This window comes from Homarus americanus, unplaced genomic scaffold (genome assembly GCF_018991925.1).
Source record: "Homarus americanus isolate GMGI-L3 unplaced genomic scaffold, GMGI_Hamer_2.0 scaffold54443, whole genome shotgun sequence".
Lineage (NCBI taxonomy): Eukaryota > Metazoa > Arthropoda > Malacostraca > Decapoda > Nephropidae > Homarus > Homarus americanus.
The window spans coordinates 3,172,286-3,193,990 of record NW_024750852.1 but is presented as its reverse complement, the minus strand read 5'-3'; the positions used below and the strand labels follow the sequence as shown (position 1 = coordinate 3,193,990).

At 36.3% G+C, this 21,705-nt stretch overlaps 1 protein-coding gene across 8 annotated transcripts in view; it reads left to right on the top strand.

Annotated features, from left to right (window-relative positions):
• Positions 1–15,573, top strand: part of LOC121854388 (arginine-glutamic acid dipeptide repeats protein-like) — a 43,567-nt gene extending 27,994 nt beyond the window's left edge. For 5 of the 8 annotated variants that reach the window (XM_042349042.1, XM_042349044.1, XM_042349045.1 and 2 more), the window contains 3 exons: positions 7,251–7,430; positions 14,239–14,378; positions 15,270–15,573. In XM_042349042.1, the coding sequence (XP_042204976.1) occupies positions 7,251–7,430; positions 14,239–14,378; positions 15,270–15,386 (437 nt within the window). In that variant the 3' untranslated portion in view covers positions 15,387–15,573. The remainder of the gene's footprint in view (positions 1–7,250; positions 7,431–14,238; positions 14,379–15,269) is intronic. The other 3 variants (XM_042349047.1, XM_042349049.1, XM_042349048.1) reach the window with 3 other exon arrangements.
• Positions 15,574–21,705: the final 6,132 nt, after the last annotated feature.

The window sequence follows — 21,705 nt, the reverse complement described above, 5'->3', positions numbered from 1 at the left end:
ATTTTTGCAGCACTACATTCAGCACTATCACTTAGTTGCTTAAGGGATGCCATTAAAAGAATTAAATTTCTTATACTGTAATATAAAAATGAATATGAATTTCAATACAAACACACGCATTTTGGGTGATGGCATCTGTTTGAATGTGACCCAAGCTGACCCTGAAAAACAAGTGAGTAACACTTTTCCAGATTTTAGCAAGTGAATCAACATTGGTGGGATTTTTCCATTCAAATAATTTTGGAGACCTTTGGATTTTGGATGTTCAAATTTTGGGAGCTTGACTGTTTAAATCGAATTAAGTTTCCATAGTAAAAGAGAGGAACAGGTTCCCAGCCAGAGTTCCCCGTTTGATGATGATTCACTACTAAATTGAGTGTTAATGTATACGAGTGAACTAATTTGCAATTTAATAACTAAATACAGTAAATTTTATTGAGTTATCATTATGAGTGAGTACAGTATACTGTACAGTATTGTACTTATCAGTCCATTTTCATGTCACCTCAACAGATGGTTTGGTAGGTCATAGGTTGAATTAGGAAAATGGTTTTAGAAAGCATAAGCTTGAATACGGTATTAGGCTGCAAGTCCTTTAGGTATGTAGGGCAACTCAGAGCATTCTTGAGAAAAAAGGCCTTGAAACAGAGGTTAATCATGGCACTAATGCTCTATCTCCACACAAAAATCATTCACAAACCAGTCTTCAAAAAGTTTTGGTGTTGTCCAGGCATTTTTATTGGCTTGCCAGACTTCAATGAAAAGGAAAGGTATAATGGTTAAGACCCACGAAAGCTCAGGGACTCCAGGAAAGGTACAAAAGGAATTGTTTGTGTTCTGGTGGTATAATTACTGCACGTGACACATGAAATGTATTTTCATGATGCATATCTGTAGGCAAGATGGTAAGTGTGATGCAGAGCTAGGTATGTATGTGTGAATCTTAGCCCACTATACTAAATGAAACTGGGTGGTCCGTGGTAAAATGTCAACTATTATACTATACAGTACTGTATTATTGAGTATCTGGTTTTTGTGGAGTTGGTATAATTGAGGGACAGAATATCCATTATATGCACATATCTGTGCCTCTGTGGTGTGAAACTGTACAGTACACTGAAAGTGCATCTGTATTGACTTGTTTACAACCACCATTTATTATATAACTCCAGACAAATTTGGCTACTGTCTATTAAATACTGTAGTGTACTAATATTGTATATGTGATTATGGCTACATCTTTCCCTTATTTTCTGTAATAACTTCATTATCTAATAGAAACAGTCAGTAAACTTTAAAGAATAAGACAAGAATAGTACAGTAGACTTATCACCGTATAAGATTAGTTGTTGAGAGAGAGAGAGAGAGAGAGAGAGAGAGAGAGAGAGAGAGAGAGAGAGAGAGAGAGAGAGAGAGAGAGAGAGAGAGAGAGAGAGAGAGAGAGAGAGAGAGAGAGAGAGAGAGAGAGAGAGAGAGAGAGAGAGAGAGAGAGAGAGAGAGAGAGAGAGAGAGAGAGAGAGAGAGAGAGAGAGAGAGAGAGAGAGAGAGAGAGAGAGAGAGAGAGAGAGAGAGAGAGAGAGAGAGAGAGAGAGAGAGAGAGAGAGAGAGAGAGAGAGAGAGAGAGAGAGAGAGAGAGAGAGAGAGAGAGAGAGAGAGAGAGAGAGAGAGAGAGAGAGAGAGAGAGAGAGAGAGAGAGAGAGAGAGAGAGAGAGAGAGAGAGAGAGAGAGAGAGAGAGAGAGAGAGAGAGAGAGAGAGAGAGAGAGAGAGAGAGAGAGAGAGAGAGAGAGAGAGAGAGAGAGAGAGAGAGAGAGAGAGAGAGAGAGAGAGAGAGAGAGAGAGAGAGAGAGAGAGAGAGAGAGAGAGAGAGAGAGAGAGAGAGAGAGAGAGAGAGAGAGAGAGAGAGAGAGAGAGAGAGAGAGAGAGAGAGAGAGAGAGAGAGAGAGAGAGAGAGAGAGGAGAGAGAGAGAGAGAGAGAGAGAGAGAGAGAGAGAGAGAGAGAGAGAGAGAGAGAGAGAGAGAGAGAGAGAGAGAGAGAGAGAGAGAGAGAGAGAGAGAGAGAGAGAGAGAGAGAGAGAGAGAGAGAGAGAGAGAGAGAGAGAGAGAGAGAGAGAGAGAGAGAGAGAGAGAGAGAGAGAGAGAGAGAGAGAGAGAGAGAGAGAGAGAGAGAGAGAGAGAGAGAGAGAGAGAGAGAGAGAGAGAGAGAGAGAGAGAGAGAGAGAGAGAGAGAGAGAGAGAGAGAGAGAGAGAGAGAGAGAGAGAGAGAGAGAGAGATTTTATTGAATTGAATTGAATTGTTATTTATGTAAACATGAAAGAGGGGTTTGTTATGATCAGTGAGCGAGGATACTTCTCCTGCGCATTTCTCCCAAGATGCCGTCCCAGCTGACTCCCGGGACACACGATTTGAATTTTTGCTGGGACCCAAATTTGCATAAACGGAGTAAGGTTTCATAACATGAGAAAAGAGTCGTTAATTTAGGAAATTTGTATTCGTATCTGGAATGTTTGTATAGCAAGGGATTCCTGTACATTACAGTACACTGAAAAGAAAGCATAATTGTTTAACTATTCAAGCATGAAGCATTCATTCTTCCATAACCACACTGATCATTTGTTGCTTATAGGATCTTGAGAGTACTGTAGTTCATATTAAATGGAAATTTGTGTTTATGAATACTGGTACATAAAGAAATCAAGATGTGTTTAAAGTACAGTACATTTGCTCCTCAGAGTGTTATGATTTTGTTGCATGTAATGGTATGTTTTGATTATAAATACAGTACAGTACTACAGTTTGGTTTGACCATTTAGTGGAAGGGGATCCGGGTTTTGTGAATTTTCGGTTGTGTCCTGAGAGTACTAGACTGTATTCCTCTTGAGCATGAAATAAAATAATTTGCAGCCAGATTAAGTATTCTGTACATTTATGTCCCTTGTACAAACATTTACGATGCCTTGTTGTATCCAAATTCCACTAAACATATAAAGCAAACACATTAACACAATGTATTTGGGTTAACTTGTTTATACAGCACTTAAAAGGCTGAGGGTGTAGTGAATGAAATAAGTGATTGCTACTTTAATGTAACAGCAATAATTGTATCTTTATGCTTTTGTTTTGGCCCTCCTCCAACATCATCATTACCAATTTTGCTTGCCTTGTTGATGAAATAAGCAGTACAATATTATACAAAATATAAAGAGCAGTTCATTACACAATATCTACAGCATATTGTGTGTTGAAAAATCGGAGATATTGCTGGTCTTGTACAGTCATCAACGAAAGTCTTGTCGCTTCTCCTGCTCCTCCACGAACCCCAAGATTCAGACTCGTGAACCTGAAGTAGTAAACACTAATGCATTATTCTGTCGGATCTGTCCATTAATGCTTTAGATTCCCAAGTCTGAATCTGGGGGTTCGTGGTTCAGGAGGAATAATTGGGATGAAATATAGTGGCCTCTGTATTACTGCAATAGCAAGAGACGTGTGTGTGACGCAATCTTCACGATGGTGCAAGATCGGGCCCCCCCCCCAAAAAAAAACTTTCTCCACTTTATTTTCACTCCATTATGTGTTCACATAATCCCTCATATATAATGTGTAAAAAATAAATAAATAAATAACTATCATTAGGTCACACACATAAAGGGAATAAACATATCTTTGAGTGGGAGAGTTAACAAGCTGAGTGAGGGAGCTGGAGGGGGAGCAGAAGCTGGGTTTGAGTTGCTATGGAGAGCCTTGAAGCCATGTGGCTATGTCTTATAAATGGCGGTTGTGTTAAACTTTCATTTGGCTTTTCCTTATGGTTTTAGTTTCATATTTTCATCTAGATATTACTTTATTAATGTTTTTAAAGTGTGGGTAATAAATTACAGTAGATGGGTACTATTTTTTATTAGTTAGGCTGGTTGTTTTTGTTTATCATGAAAGTAATTCGTGTTTGGGGTATAATATTGGGTGTTTTCTTGTCGTTGGGAACCCAACCCTATTTTTACCATTAATATGTTTTTTTTATTTAAAAAATTTCACTTAACATATGGTTTTCCAGGGACCTAAGCCATTCATTAAGCGAGGGATACCTGTGCACTGTACTTCATATTGTAACAGCGTCTTAGTGGCTTTTGAGCCATGGGATAACGTAAATTTAAGTGTAAAAACTTAAGAAATTAAGTAGAATGCTAATCCAGTCTACCTGATCAGCTGTGCTAGCTCTCAATGTTTTATCTGGGTTGAGAACTGTCATTTATAGTTTTAACTGCCTTTTTGCTTTTTTCTTTTTTCGATAATATTCAAAAGTTGCTTGAAGAAGAAAAATTTTTAAATACCGGTAACACAAGAAAGGTTGAGAGTATGGTTTATGAATGCTGGGAAAGGAGATACAGGGAGTTGTGAGTTTGCTTCAGCCTTTTGGCCTACCGTGTAGGTATGCTTACGTCTACGAAAATATTCCTAAATTTGTTTATTTTTGCTTGTTTTTCAGTACTGTACACTATTTTATATATGTTATAGTAGCACAAAATTTGAATTAATAGATTCGGGGGTTTATTAGGGGGCTGCATGTAAACCTAAGCATGTCTAAATGTTGAAAAAGGCCATCCCTTCCCTACAATATTCTGTAATATATGTGCATAAGATGCAGGCTATTTTGGGAGTATTTATTTATTGAATTTTTTTTTTTGGTGGGGGGGAGGGGTGTGTCTTATAGGTTGGCAGATGCAGTATACTGTACAATAAGTTGTTGTCATGTACAGAAGAGACAAAGGAAGTGTTACTTTAGATGTGAAAATGGATGTATTAGGCATTTTGAAAAGGGAGAATGAGCTGTGGATGTCACTGGAGGCTTTGGCATGATGCATAACATCATTTGTGTCTTTATTTTTATTTTTTCATGTTTATAGTTTCTTTTTTTTTACATAAAAAAAAGCTTTGCTTGAAGTGAATCTTATTGTTTAACCACTTATGTACGGGGTCCTCTCACTGCTGAATAGAATTGTTTGGCATTAAAAGTGGCATCTCCGGAGTGAAGGGTTAACCCTTAAGCCCCGGGTTAGGGTGCTGCTGGCAGTAACCCCCTCGCAAGGGATAAATCGAGGAAAAAAGATAAACTTCCAAAAATAATTAAAAATAATAATAATTTTAATAATAAAAAATAAAAATGGCGGGAAAATAGGCCGACTTTCTGGAACATCACCCGGGGCCTAAGGGTTAATACCAGTTTTAACATTTGTTCATATTTTTTGTCTCTCTCTTTATAATGTACTGTATACAATATTCCCTTGAAGCTTGTGTTCCTTGGAACTTTTGGATTGCCATGGAAAATAAATAAAATAATATGAGACTGTGGGGCGGTGCACAAGTCAAGCGTCAGACTGCGACCGTGGGAGGTGCACATACTTCTCCATGCCTAGCGTTGTTCATAGTCTGCTATCCTCCCAGGACAGCAGACTGTGGTCTCTCCTCCCCACCACTCTCCCCAGCCATCCCTGCCTCCCCTGTTGAGGCAGACGAGGGTGAGAGGCAGTAAACATCATCACCAAGCATCATCTTCGTCTTTATCATCAGCCTCATAGTCATCATCTTCATCAGCGTCATCATAACTATCATTCACCTTACCTACAGCAAGTCCAAGTCGCTGGCTATATGCTGTCATGCTTCTCACTACCACAGCTAACTATCACTTTATTGTCTTATGCATACGTAATTTTGTTATACATGTGCCTATACCATAGCTATTTATATGTATTTTGCACACTCCTGGGACCATCATGAAAAACTCGTGAATTTTGCTTTCTCGTGGGGTCCATTTTAGTTAACCCCCGCAAGCTTTAAGGGAATATTATATATATTTGTATTAACAAAGTTTGGGTAATTTAGGTTGGTGCATCATATTGAAAGCATAGTACAATACAGTACAGTACAGTAGGGTCTGCTGTATTATTTATTTGTACTGTATATGTAGCATTAATTATATTTTGAAGTATTTATCTGTATTACTGGTACTGGAATTGATTCATTTGATATTTACATAGTTAGTTTGCTTTGACAATATGATCTGAACTTCTTCCCTTGGTTGACTCAGCTCCACCACCCTCAAAGCCAGGTGAACCCCATCAAGAAAATATACTTAGATACTGCATAAGCTTTTATCTTCATGATAAAGCTTTGACTTCAACAAGGAAGCTTCTGAAATTTGAAGTACTGTAGTATTTATTAACTTCCATTCCATACTGTAGTTTCTTTTCCAACATCTTTCCAAACACTGACTTCTAATCCACTAAGAAATTATTATTATTTTTTTTTTTCATCATTACCTTATTAAAGCACTAATTTTCACCAGGGAATCTTTAAACTTCAAGGTAATGTACATAAAAGGACTTTACCTGAATTAAGTGGGATTGGTGTTAAAAGATACAGTACAGTAGTTTTGGAGAAAATACCAAATTGGTATACCTGTACAGTATGTAGGTAGATAGTGAGACATGGTCATTGGAAAACAATTCATTGCTTCATCAGTGTTGAGTAAGACATGCATACAAGCTGGGAATGTTCTATGGAGTCCATGTTTTAGATGTGATGGATTTGGGAGAACTTCTCTGTCAGCAAGTCAGGAAAGGTGTTCATAGAACTACTGTACCTAACATAGCTAAAAATGACCATTGCACATTTTGCAACAGCTGATGAGATTTCAGCAGCTTGTAGCTTGTATTAAAGCTCCCTTTTATTGATTTTTTTAAATGTACCTCAGCTACTGTATGTCGCTTCTATAGTGTACAGTACAGTATTAAGTTTATATCCTGTATATACCTGTATTTACAGAATACGGTATGCTTTTCTTGATCTTGTGGATTGTTTTAACCATACTGTATTGTACTCATGTGTATCTTGTATTTCATCTTCATTTTCATTCCCATTTACCTGAACAATCCTATAATATTCTTTTTCCACAACCTTCCTTATACCTATTGTCTTATCTTTTAATACTATATTCCTTCCATTTATCATGGCATCATATGTTTTACCTTCCCTTTTAACACTACAGTGTATGTTTCCATTTACATAATCTGATATTTTAGCACTAATACTGTCTTACTAACATATCACATATCACACACACACACACACACACACACACACACACACACACACACACACCATACTCCAATCTTAACGTGTCTGAGCTGATGCAGTCATAGTTGGTAGCGTGTTCTTGAACTGTAGGTGGTGATCATTGTATGTTGTGTGCAGGGCTACCAGCCACGACCCTGGGCCTGAGCGCGGGTGCTACTCATTCGGACAACCCACTGACTGTGTCCACTGCGGAGAGGCTAGCCCTGGCTGACCACATGCACCGGATGCAGATGATCAACGAAGTTCATGCCCATACTCACTCCCATGCCCACACCCACCTCCACCTTCATCCTGGAGGTATGCAGACACACACATCCAGACAAATATACACACACACACACACACATTTACATTCACAAGTCTTAGATGGTCGTAGTCTAGTCACATTCGTTCCAACTTAATTAATATTTTCTATTGAGATGTTTTCTTCTGTACTCTCCATATAATCCGTGAAATGTGTGTTTCACATCTAACGGATCCTTGATATAATGGAATTTTCATCTCTATATAGTTCATTAGATGGAGATTTCGCATCTAACGGACCCTCGATATAACAGACTTTGCTCTCCATAAAGTCCTTAAATAGAGGTTTCACTGTACTTCTAATCTGTCCCTCACTTGTTGCTGTGTTGTCTACTATACTGTACTGTACAAAGTCCTCCTCGTCATGAAAATTACACATTAAGGCAGCATCATTATAGTCATGACCAGGAAAAATTATATTACAAAGTGAAGGCAATTTACATACACTTTATACTTTGTATAGACTTTCATAACCAAATTCTTTTAACGCGTGTTCAGTACTGACCTTTTTATTTATTCATTTAATTTTTTATATAAAATTCTCACTAATCTTTGAAATGCTTCTACAGTACTTAGAAAAAAATATTTTGAAGGGGATTTTTGGTTAGTAAATATTTTCCTGACAAATTTTTGGCCAAGTAGAAAGATATTTCACATATTTATCAGTTTGATTTCTTGTAATTTAATTTTGAAGTCATATAGTATAAATAATTCAACCAAGTCTCCCAGTTTTTTGTTAGAACTTCATGTGCAAAGACTATGACAAATATCACTAATCTTTGTTAACAGAATGTGTCCCCTCAGTCAGTAACTCATCTCTCTCTCTCTGATACCTGAAAGTATTTTCCATGAAAATTCTCATTAGGAAATTTGGATTACACTTACCATACTCAGAAAAATTCACAGTTGATTGCTTTTCCAAATTTTTAGATTTTAGAATGATCAAAAACATTTTATAAATGTATGGTAATATTAAGTGGAGCTTTAAGGTCAGTGTGTAGATAGTATATAATAGGGGAATACACTGAAAGTTGAATAAATTATATTTTAATGACAACCTTTGATGGCAACCTGCATTAATACTGTCAGAAGTATTTCACATCTTTTATACCATTAAATTCTTAAACATTTAACTATTGATGATTGGTAGAGGTACGGGTACAGTATTAGGATGAAAGGGATGTTTCCTCTGATAGGAAAATATTACTCTAGTTATAACCATGACTGGTTTTAGCCTTGATACACTCTACTTCTGATGTTATACTATCAAGTTAGTTTTAAACCACTGTTACTAGATTACACTACAATTATAGAGAATTACATTCAGGAACTCACATGACAGTTACATAAACACCAAGAATAAAATGTATTTGCTTTGACACTTGGTAATTGCTGTACTGTGTGCTTTAACTGTCATCTATATCACTACAGAGATTCCTAGTTTGCACACCATGTTTTGTGTATTTCTTGAATGATGTCATGCATTGTAGTATACACTGTAGTATGCAAAAAAAAATATTTTGTCCTCCACTTTTGATTCTTCCATGGATAAAAGCTTTTTCTTACACTTTCAAAACTTATGATTTTTTTTATAATTTTATGTAAATACTGCACTTGCCATGCCATGTACTGTATCTATCAGATCAGTCCTAATCACTCATTTCTTTTTATAATGATTGCCTGAACTTTTTGTATGCATGTTTCTGAACTGTAGAGCCTTGATTATTTCCTAGAAAATATGTAAATCTTGTTATTTCATGTGGCAAGAATATTCACTGAAATTTATTAGAAACAATGCATGACTGTTGCTCTTCAGTGTTGTGAATTATTGTTGGTTTTTACTTAGCTTATGGAAGCTATGGTTTCCTCCACTTGTAATATCTTAAATCGACACATTCATGCTGACAGGATTGTTTTGAACTTGAGGTAAAAGAATATCAATGGTAGGCTGGTCTCTCTCTCTCTCTCGTGTCCTGGGGTTTTGCCACTTGCTCCTCTGTAACTTAGGACTTCAGAACTTCTTATCAGGCATCACATTTTATTTGTCCTTGATCCTTTTTAATTGTATCATTTCTTCTCTATTAACACACCCACCTTGCTGAGCAACATGGGATAAGAGACTGAAACATTGTGACATGGTCTGAATGTCTCAACGAGTACAGTATTGCTACCAGACGTGTCCAGATTATTTTGTCGACGACTGAAGTACATACAGTACGGTACTTTCACACTTATTGAACGTACAGTACAGTATACGTCACTGTGATCACTTTTTGTCTCAACACAGCTTTAATGGTATTCTTGGCTGATTGTATCTTGATGCATTAATGTACAGTACACCACATAGATAGTATGCAAAAGCAGCAGTGATGCTAGAGTTTGAGAAGATAGGCTGCGAGATACATCAGCCAATCGTTGGCATCCCATGCAGTCACATGACAGTAGTAGCCAATCGTAGCTCATGAGCATTCTGAGCCTACCCACCCATGCGCTCAGCACATGTCGGCGCATGATGCAATCTCGGAAATTCATTTGAATGGCTGGAATGGAAAGATTTTTCGTGGAAATGGGGGAAAGATGAGATAGATAGATAAAAGGGTGAATGAGAAGCATGAAGAAAGAGAGATATAGGACAAAGTTTGTTTGATCATTTAGGTTTAAAATTAACAATGGGTTATAGCTTATTTATATGATCTTTTTGCCTGTAGCAGATGACTTGGGTAATAACCAAACAACCTATGGGGCCAGTACTGTGAGAGTTGTGAAATGCAGGAACTGTTCTAGATTGTCTTGCACTTAGAGGTTGGCTGGCTTGCCATGGGCTTGGGAACCTACATAGACCCTAGAAATTGGAAGCCTGGGAAAACCACACCCATTGTAGCAAGCAAGAATGGCCAGTCTTGATTTAGTAGACTTTTCTGGGTATTTCTGTACACAGGTTGCCTGGTCCAGGTTTTGTACAGTAATTAGTATTGTAATGGGATTTCAGAAGCAACTCTTCATATCTACAGTAATTCGAGTTAGAAAGTCAGTACTTCGTCATTGCTTGCATTTATGTGCTTTAAATATTAATTAAATGCCTCGTAATATTTACACGGTCTTTGCCACTTTTTGCAATCTTTCTTAGTTTCTCTGTTATCAGGCTAATTTACTCACTCTTTATTGCTGTCCTGTGATTATTCTTACATCTGCTATACGTATTCTGTTTGTTTTCTTCATTTATATTTATTTTATCTTCCATTGTGAACAGTACCCTAAAACGACTTTGCTTTGGGTTAAAACATGTGCTGACATTATGCAGTTGGCTTAATATTTTTTAAGGGGGGTCTCTGACTCTAGGCAGTATATTTACAATGTTTCAGTCACCTTTCTTTAAGTTTGAAGCACAAATTCTTTGATGTGTGATCAAAGAATGTGCCTTAATTGTTTGTAGATGATGTTACCTCCATGATGGTATGCAAAGGAATTAATATATTGCTTTTTATATAAAATTTTTAACTTTCTCTTGTATGATTGATGAATTTAATGGTTGTTGGTGGTAACTTTTCTTCATTTTGCTTTTGATTATTCGTTCAGGGTTTTATTCACACAATTCTTACACGATCTTTCATCCTCAGCTTCTTTTTGTATTATTATATATTCACACTAGATCAGGTTACACTGCTTTTCCCAGACTGAAATTCTGACCCTTGACTGCACATTCAAGTTCATGTATTTTATGGCATGATTTTTTCTTGGTACAATATTTCATTAATAGCTTAGATTTGCATTATGGACAGAACTTTCCTTAATGTTTCTTTGACTTTTTATCTCATGTATGCAAGTTTTTACTTTTTGGTTGGCATGCCCAAGAATTTACAGGTTATAGATATTCATACTTTTGGTGTTGTATTCTCATATTTCATTAAATTGCTCATAATTATATCAGGGTTACCTCAGAGATCACTTATGGACAGGTATTCCTCCTTTAACAATGGGGTTGTGCTCCTGAAAACCAAACGTTAAGCAAAATTATCGTTAATATCGGAATAACACCGAAGCCCGGAGGGGAAACATCAGGTTCAAACGGCAGGGCGGTAAACACTAAGTGCAGTACTGTACTCCCTAATAATAATAATACTGTAATAATAAACAAGTTCATTATAAACTGTTATGGAGTTAAACGATTGATTTATTAACACTAAACTTCGATATAAATGATGTGGGTCAGAGTAAAACGATTTAGTGAGCACGAGGTGAGCCAAATTCGAACAAATTTCAAATTCCATAAGTTAAATATGAAAAAAATGCTTTGATAAACAATAAAATTGATACATTGCATATCAGAAAATACAATAGCACATTATTTATGTATAAAAAAATAGCTCCTTCCACATACTCAAACCATCCTCTGGGCGACGCAACATAATTCAGTCAGGCAATCACCCAGCTGACTCGGAAACATGTGTGTGTGTCTGCTGCGCTGTGTGTATACCATGACGTCACATTAGAGAGGGAGTGCGGTGCTGGCTGGGCTGGTGACGTAGTTACAACCCACTGCCTCCACACATATGCTCACTTCCCACACACACACACACGCTCTTCATTTTTTCTTATTTTATAGTTTTATATTATTTTTCTTTATTTTTAAACCACATCAGAGTATTGTTATGTTTTTTCCACAAAGTTCATATTTTCATTACATGTAACACTGGCAACATGCCATCTCACAGGCCACCTCATCCTCAGTTTTCCCCATCCCAGTGTGTCAAGCTGTGGCTAAACCGAATTTTTACTTAAAATTAGGTGAGAAAGGGTGTCAATATTTTTTATTGCTGAAGCAAATTAAAGTTAAGCGAATTAAGACTAAACGGGGGATCAGTCAATCCGAGTGCCATCCTCATATCTAACACACACACACACACCTGTGCTCTTCATATTTTATAATAAAAAAATTTTGATACACAGGTACACTACATATAATGCAATAAAATAACTACAATAACAAAAACAACACAAAAGAACACTATGTGTGTGTGTGCATGCACACACAATGTTTGTAAATGAATGTAAATATTTAAATAAGCATTTACCATTGCCATATGAAGAATTCAAGAAGCTCGGTGTATACTTTATTTTCACGCTGTGATTTGGAAGTACAGGTACAGGCGTGGGGTGAGTGTCTCCCTTGCGTGAATTTTCACACATGTGCTCCATGTGAACAGTCCCATTGAACTTCAGTAGTTTCTAAACCGCGCTGGTCTGTCCGTAAGCACGGAAAAAAGGGCGCGTATGAAGTGGGCCTTACATCGGAATATGAGAGCTGGGTCTAGCCTGCCCAGTTTTAAATATTACTGTAGGGTATCATAATTTTTCATTTGCGAATAAGCGGAGTTGCAAATAGCGAGTTGCTGTATTCCTGTATAGTATTGCTGTCAGTTCAACATTAGTACAGTAACTAAATTACTATGTTGAGATATCATTTATGGGTGACGATGATCTTATAAGTACTGTACAGATAGGTGATGAATGACCACAGTACAGGAGAAATTCATATACTGTATATATATCCAGTGCCCTATTATTATAAGAGATAAGAGAGTTGATATGATAAAAAATGAACGTGTATGAAATAAATGTGGGGTGAAAAAGTCCATGGAAAATCTGTGAATAAAAGTAATTTAAAATGGTATGAATATGTGGAGTGTCTTTTGGAGAAAAAAATTAATTGGCAGTGCAGTGCATTGAAAGGTATGCAGGGAAGAGATATATCATATGAATGAGGTTATAAGTCTATTACTGGATTACAGTATTAAGGTTTAGGAATGGGGTGCCTGTCAGGGTCAAAAGTTCTCTCTTTCCCAAAATGAAGCAAAATCGACCCCAAACAAGATAAAGCAGCACAACCCCACCAGACAACAATAAGCAAAGAGACTCATTCCCATGACTCAGTTTCAGCACAGGAGTGAATGTTTGTCTGTGACTGTATGGATGTAGGAGATTTGTGTATTAAAGTGGAAGCATAATTTGAGATGGAAATTTCACTGACAGATGACTAGCTTAGTGAGTGATGTAAAGCTTATAGGTACAGTACAGTACTGTATAAGACTCATTTTACTTTTTATGTGACAATATGAATTAAGATTGAGAGGATTATTGTAGTTAATTATAGATACCAGTACATTATAGAGTTTGGTATCCTTGTTGCTTCATGGTCAATAGTTAGATAGAAATGTAAATATTTTAGTCTAATTTAATCTCTTCTTTATAACAAAATTAAATTATAATACTTTACTGTACATGAATATCACCTCTACAGTACAGTACTATGTTAATGCTATAGTTGTGGTTTATGGTCATGAAATGGTTAAGAAATTAGTAGATGCATTGTTGAGGGTTAAAAATAGTTTAGAGATGGAGGACCTGTGAAGAGTTGTGCATGAGCCATTGGACAGCATGTCTAAATCCTCACACATTAAACTGACTTGATTATTGCATGTATTTGTTATCCTTGCATGGTTGAATCTGAGAGTACACAAAATTTGCAGTTAGGGAACTTTTTTAACTTGTGTAATAAATTCATTTCTATGAGATAGTAAACAGCTTGCCATTAGTTTTAACATACTGTAGGAATGTGCTCTTTGACCTGAGTGGAATGATGGTGTATTTATTTATTTTTCAGTATCTAGGTGTTTTTATATTTTGTGTGTGAAATTATGTGTATATAAGTATCCTTTCATTTGGGATTCTGAATTTGTCTCTATTTTTAATGCTGTAAATTTAATTTTATCAAGAATATTTTACAATGACTATATGTTAACAGCAGCAGCGGCAGCGGCAGCTGCAGCTGGTTATCCTCCTCGGCCACCAATGCTGAGGCCAGGTGATCCCCCACCTGGATACCCACCCCAAAGCCACCATGCTGCTGCCTTATTAGGGCGACCATATGAGGAACTAGCTCATGTAAGTTGCCCAATTTACACTTTTGTATCAATATGTAGTGTCACTTACAAATATGAATTTTTTTATTTCTCTGCACCTTTTGTGTCTTATTTCATTAAACTGGTGATAACCTTTTCTCCTTATGCCTTGTGAAACTTTTCTGAATCTTTGAAAATAAATTATGATTTAATTTTTAATCAGAATGGCATGTATAAATTGCATCCAAAGCTACAATACCCAAACTCGCCATGGTCCCAACAATCTGTTTTCTATGGTGTCAGAATAGTCTCCCCTTCCTCAGAGGATGGGACTGACAACTAATGGCATTGTTGCAAGTTGGCTTTCTGAGCAGCAACCTCAAATTTGCCACACCCAATTTCTCATCATTATTTCCATACTTTACAATCTTGTTTTTAATGAAATAATTGCTTATCCTTCTTAAATCTGATGGCATGGTACTCAGGGGAGTAATAGTTTGTTTATTTTTAGAACAACTGTAGACACTTTCTATGACATTTCCCCTAATCTCCTACTCTATACCTTCAAAATGAGATCAAAACCATCATTTTCTAACTATTATTGATGATGTTAGGGCGAAAACCAGGTTTCAAAACTTTATCGCTCGTTACAGTACAGCAACTCAGTTTTTGTTTTTAGTCATTTCGGGGTTGTTGCACGGAATGCCTGATTTGTACTAACTGTATAGCTGTTCATCTGAATCTAGAAAATATTGCTAATTATGAAAATCTGCAATAGATCAATTAAACATTTGTTTTATTTTAATTATTTCTAAAATGTTTGTAATTACCTATATATTAATAATAATACTATTTTCCATTCTTCTCTACCACTGTTGTCCTATCATCGGGCTAATTTGAATGAAGTTCAGTATCATCATTTTTCTTGTTTCAGATTTCAGTAGCCCACGCCCATGAGCAACTGCAAAGACAGATGTTGATGGAGAGGGAGCGCTACCCTCATATAAATCCTGGTGGACATTTTAGGCCTGACTATGGTCATGGCCGGTGAGAAAACAGTATTTCTAAGTAAGGTTATACAGTATACATCATATGCAGATTGCGGGTCAGTTGAACATTGAAAATGATAGATATTTTCGTTCTACTGCAATAGAAATTACACTAATAACTAAATACATTCTGTAAAGTATTGTATCTGAAAGTAGACATAGTAGGAAACTTCTGAAATTTGTATCAACTGTAAATGATCGTTTTATTTTTGTTAGTACAGTATATAGTCATATCTAGAGTTCTGATATGATAACTGTAATTACAGTATTGAGAGACTCTTGAGGGTGCAAATGATATTTAGGATAATGTAATTCCTTGAATGGTAAAGAATTTAGTTTGATGTTGCACTGGTTCAGAAGAGAGATGATTTTGTTTAAGCCAGTTTGCATGAGATGTAGAACAAAGCAGTACGGGTGCAATTTATGTTTGTCGTGTGTTTCTACTCTTGTTTTTCCCCCCTAAGTTATTGTTTTGTTTATTTGGTAAGATGCAATATAATACTGTAGTTGCCTAATTGTGGAAAGAATATGTGTTTTATAATTTTGGGAGAAACTACATTGAATGTGGTGTTCTGTGAACCATTACTACATGGTTTAAAGGAAATCGTTTGTGTGAATCAAATAATTCTTAAGTGATGCAGTTCTTTGACACAGTTTGACCTCTGTTGATCTCACTCTGACTCAGAAAATTGTGGTTGTTAAGCCACCAGATCTCACAATATTAAAGACAAAACTTGGAATTTTTTCCGTGCAGTATATGTTATAATGTACTTGGAGTTAATAATTTATTGTATGGTACCCTGTATATAAGCATTTAGTCTTGTGTAAGAAGTCAGAATTTCACATGGGACCAGATATACACAAAATTCTTTTTTTCCACAAAAATGTAAGTGCAGTTTAATGATAAACTAAATTTGTAGTATTCATTTCAATTATTTTGTCCTTTTTGAGGGATGGCTTCCTCTCTAGATGAATGATATTGAACAAACTAAACATTGCTCAAAATATATTACAGACTCCATGCAAGGATGAAAGGCTGGTCCCTAGTTTGTCAACATAACCCAGTCCCTACACTTTAGTAACCATTGCTAATAATTATGAAGGTTCAAGTAATTTAATTTAGTTTTGTTCAAGTTGTATTGTATAGGTTATATCTTGCCCAAAAGTTGGAAGAAGGACTGAACAACATTACTTGGTACCATACATCAGCACTGAACAAAGATCTTATGCAGCCAGGGAATGAAGGATATGTTTGAGGAAGTTCTCTGTAAGGTAGTACATTGTTTTACTGGACTAATACTTGCATTGGATGATTCAAATCAGCAGAAACTTTGGTATAACAAAATTTTGCCATGGTGGTGCATTGCCCTCCTCCCCCAGTACGTACACATGAAAATGTATTTTCACTATACAGTACACTAATGTTAAAAGTTCAAACTACTGTGCTGAACATCATTTGCATAAAGTTTTAAGCTATCCTAGGGAATATTAATGATTAGCATATTAGTTAATATATTCAATGGACTGGACAATTTCCAAATGATTAACTTGTGGGAAAAATAGGGTTAGGTTCGTGGCCATCCACATGTGGTATTGGATTAAATTTTTTCACTCATAAACAGGCTGTATAAAAACTCAGAGTGTACTAAAAAATGCTCTATTACATTTTTTTAAATAAAACCTCTCACAATTGAAAGAAATTCTTAATTTATTCCTGAGAAAATGTTGGTTATGGTAAAGAAATTGGGTGACTGCAGTTGCGAGTCATACTAGGGTGCAAGCAGCTTTAGTAAGATTTATGGAATTGACCTCCAAAAAGTTTTTCCTACACTCAGCCATGTTGTGGTCTCAATATTGCATTCTGAATCTCAATGAGAATAATGCAAAAAAAAGGGGGGGAATAGGAAATGGTGGTTGGTGGGGAAGTGGGAAAGAATTTAGAGGTTTTTCAGTGAATTGCCCCAATTTGGTTGAGGTCTGTATTCTTGACATCAAGGATGGGTCTGGATGAGTATGGAGATAGCCATCTCTCGTTTGAATGTGTGAACTGTCTTGTTTCCAGCCAATTATTATTAGTTTTTTGGTATGTGTGTTTTGAGGCATACCGAGTTATCATTGGCAGAGGTTGGCATGGCTGATCAATAAGAAAGCATAACAACAGCCTGCTCAATTGCACGTAATGCTCACAAACCTGTGTTACCAGTTGAAAACAATTACGTAAGATAGACTCTAGTCGTTGAAACTTCTCAAAGTACGTGAAAACGCTAGTGTTATTTTGGGGGGCTTCAGCTCATGTATTTAATTTATAATACCGTTTGATATATTAAGTAGCATTCCTAGAGGCTTTAAAAACATGGTTATGGTTCACACTGAGCCATTCATATTCCCCGTGACTGAGGTGCATGGCAGTGTTCGTCTTGTTTGAATTGGGATGTGCAATCTAACTCCTACCAGGACACATGTGATGTTTATAGTGTGAGGTATCCTCCCACTCCCTGTCTTCATTTGTTCACACACACACACACACACTTTAGTTAGGATCATGGCACCTTCAATTCAGTGTTTGTACATTTCAAGAAATCTAGGAAGACTTTGATCTTGAAAACCAAGTTACAAATACTTTACTTGGCTGTATGCTTAACATTAGCAATTCAAGTTTACAATTAGGAAGACAGTAGACAGGATTAAAAGTTATGTAGTTTAGTCAGCATTACTATCAGAAATATAAGCAGGAATGTTAAATATATTGAAGAAAAAAACATTTTGCCACATAAGTGAAGGACTAGAGTCTGAAGTTAGCAGTGCTGAACTCGAGCATCATTAATGAGAAGCTGCTGAACCTGTATAAGCATCTACTGTATATAGCAAGAAGAGGGAGGAGTCTTCAATGTGTGTGGCTTTCTTTTATACATATACCTTCCAGCTTATGTCTTTACTGTTTTCTTTTTATATTATTTCCCTCATTGACAATATTGAGTCTGTAGAAGGGAATCTGAAATATAACCCCCCCAGTTACCGTGAGAAACCAGGTTTGCTCTAAACAAATGTACTGTAAATGAACTTTTCTAGAAATTTATCTTCAGTAACACTTGACATGCTAAGTTAACAGCAGAAACCTGACTCCTTTCATTCAAAATTGGATCCTTATCTGTATGGCCAAGCCAGCAGGGTAGACAAGTCACATTGTAAATAACATTAACATCATTATCTTTATCACTGTTTCATGGCAATTTTCCACATTTGCTTTGGTTAGCTGTGATTATCTGATGGCCTGGTGTCCCAATTACTATCAGGCAAATTTGAAATTGGTTTTACAGCTTTTTATTACTAACCCATTTGGTATTACCAATACAGTGTATGTAGGGCTTCCAAGTTCCCTCTAAAATAAAAGTTAACAAATAATGCAGATTCAATATTTTAAAAAGATTTTAACACTTTGTTTACTGGATGCAATATAATTCATAATTAATATACAGTAAGATTTTGTCCAATGTGAGGGGGAGGGGGGTTATGCTCTTGGATAATGCCATGTTGGGCAAATCTGTAATGGGTAAACAATACATCCTGGTAAAAATACTGTAGGGTTAAAGTAAGTTCCAGAAAAAACTCTAACCTAACCTCAATTGTGGACATGTACAGTATGTACTGCATAATGTATACATGTACAGTACTGTATGTACTGCATAATGTATACATGTACAGTACTGTATGTACTGCATAATGTATACATGTACAGTACCGTATGTACTGCATAATGTATACATGTACAGTACTGTATGTACTGCATAATGTATACAGTGGTCCCTCGGTTAACGAACACAATTCGTTCCACAAGGTCGTTCATTAACCAAAACCATTGTTTCAATGGGATTTTGGGTAATTGGTTCCAGCTCACCAAAAATTACATACAAACTAAAAATAAATGCAGTAACGTACACTTACTTTGAGGTGTGCATGTAGAAGGCTCCTGATTGATGATGATGATGATAATGGGAATTAGAAGTGGGGGTGGAGGAGAAGGGAGAAGAGAAGGCATTGGGGTGGAAGAGAAGTCACCCCATGCTTCATGCCACCATTTCACCCATAAAATTTTAAGTTCACTTGGTGTAATTCAAGATTATTTTCTTTAAATCAACACTGCACTGCATTATATATTGTCAATATGTAAAATAAACTTCAGAATGACCAATAATTGTACTGTAAAAATAGTTTATGTTCAAGAGAATCTCAAGCAAGATGCTTCGTTCAGTGAGCAGAGACACAAACTGACGCCATTTTGGGTGAGTCGAGTGGCTGTTTGGCGTGCTAAAAACTAGTTCCCTGTACTTCAATTATGTTAAATAATTGTTAAAATTACTTAAAACTTTAATACAGTGACCCCTCGTTTAACGAACGCCTCGGTTAACGAAATTTCGGTTAACGAACTGCCTTCCATAAGGATCTTCAATTCGGTTAACGAACAAAAATTCGGTTAACGAATTTCTTACGAACCGACCTCAACATGTTTTCACTTGCACTGACCGGGCAACCAGCTTTAGTATCAGTCTGCCAATACATTAATCAGTTCTAGGGCTTAAATTCATTACTATTTTAGTAAATATCAAGAAGTTTATACTATTCCATAATTTTAAAAGTTTAATATTCAATTTTTTAGTCATTTTAACAATTATTGAACATAATTGAAGGTAAAGTGACTAGTTTAATGCGCGGCATCCAGCCTCTTAACACAGCAAACAGGCGTTAGTCTCTCTCTGTTTTCACTGGAGGTAACATCTTGCTTGAGACTCTCTTCAACTAAATGCTTTTTTCTGTGTTTCCAAGCAAATTATTGGTCATTTTGAAATATATTTTACATATTGACAATATATAATGCAGTGCAGTGCTGATTTAAAGAAAATAATCTTGAAATACACCAAGAGAACTAAAATTTTATGGGTGAAATGGTGCCATGGGGTGACTTCTCTTCCACCCCAATGCCTTCTCTTCTTCCTTCTCCTCCACCCCCATTCTAATTCCCATCATCATCCAGGAGCCTTCTACATACACACCTCAAAGTACGTGAACTTTTCTACCATTTTTGTTGAATTTAGGCAATCTTCGGTGAGCTGGAACCAATTACCCAAAAACCCATTGAAACATTGGTTTCGGTTAACGAATGACTTTCTGGAACGGATTGAGTTCATTAACTGAGGGGTCACTGTATAAAACTTGGAAAATTATTGAACAGTACAACCTTCTTGATATTTACTCAAATGGTACAAATTTAAGCCCTAAAACCGATTACTGTATTGGCGGACTAATACTACAGCTGGCGAGCAGGCGAAAACTTGTTGGGAAAAATTCGTAAGGAATTCGTTGACCGAAATTTTTTCTTTCACCGAAGTGAATCTTATGGGAGGTAATTCATTAACTGAAATTTCGTTAACCGAGGCGTTCGTTAACTGAGGGATCACTGTACATGTACAGTACTGTATGTATTGCATAATTTATACATGTACAGATACAGTACTGTATGTACTGCATATGTACAATATATGTATGTATATGTACTGTACATAATATGAACTAAACAAGCAATTACTAATACATACATGTATGTAGATCTGAAATAAATACAGTATACAGTAAAGCACTGTACAAAAGGTTGCACTCACCCCCCAAAAAACTAACCCTCAATGACAATCATATGTTAGGAAAAAATAGTCTTTTTCCTGTATGGCTACGTTGTCAACAAGAGAGCCCGTATTATTTATTAAATTATTGATTCACACACTAAAAACTCCTACACCTTTTGAGCACAAATATCTTTATCACGAGCATGAATATGTCTATGCTCATCGATGCATTTACACTGTAAAGGTGACCATGTGATGCCAGAATTTGTCCCTCATGAAGCTTGTCCAAAATCAGTTTTATCAGCTAATGTTATTAAAACTTCTCTCACTTAGAGTATATGGGGGTCAAGGGAGACGGTCTGACTTCTGTGTAAGTTCTCCCCCGGGTGATTTCAACCATCATTTTGCTGAAAAATTCCTTCCAAAAACAAAATTAAAGTTAACAGTATACATTTACACTGCACTTAATTTTATTGTAGCAGATTAGTACATATGTATACTTTATTGACATTCATATTCAATTCCACTTTATATTTAGTTACACTTATATTTAGTATGCACTTAAATCTAGCTGATGTCATAAGAACTACAGTCTTCTGCTTCAGCCTAACCCATTATAGTACATCCTTCTTTCCTCACACAGCCAAACTGTGGAATGCTCTGCCATCTTCTTTGTTTCCATACTCATACAATCTGTCTCACTTCC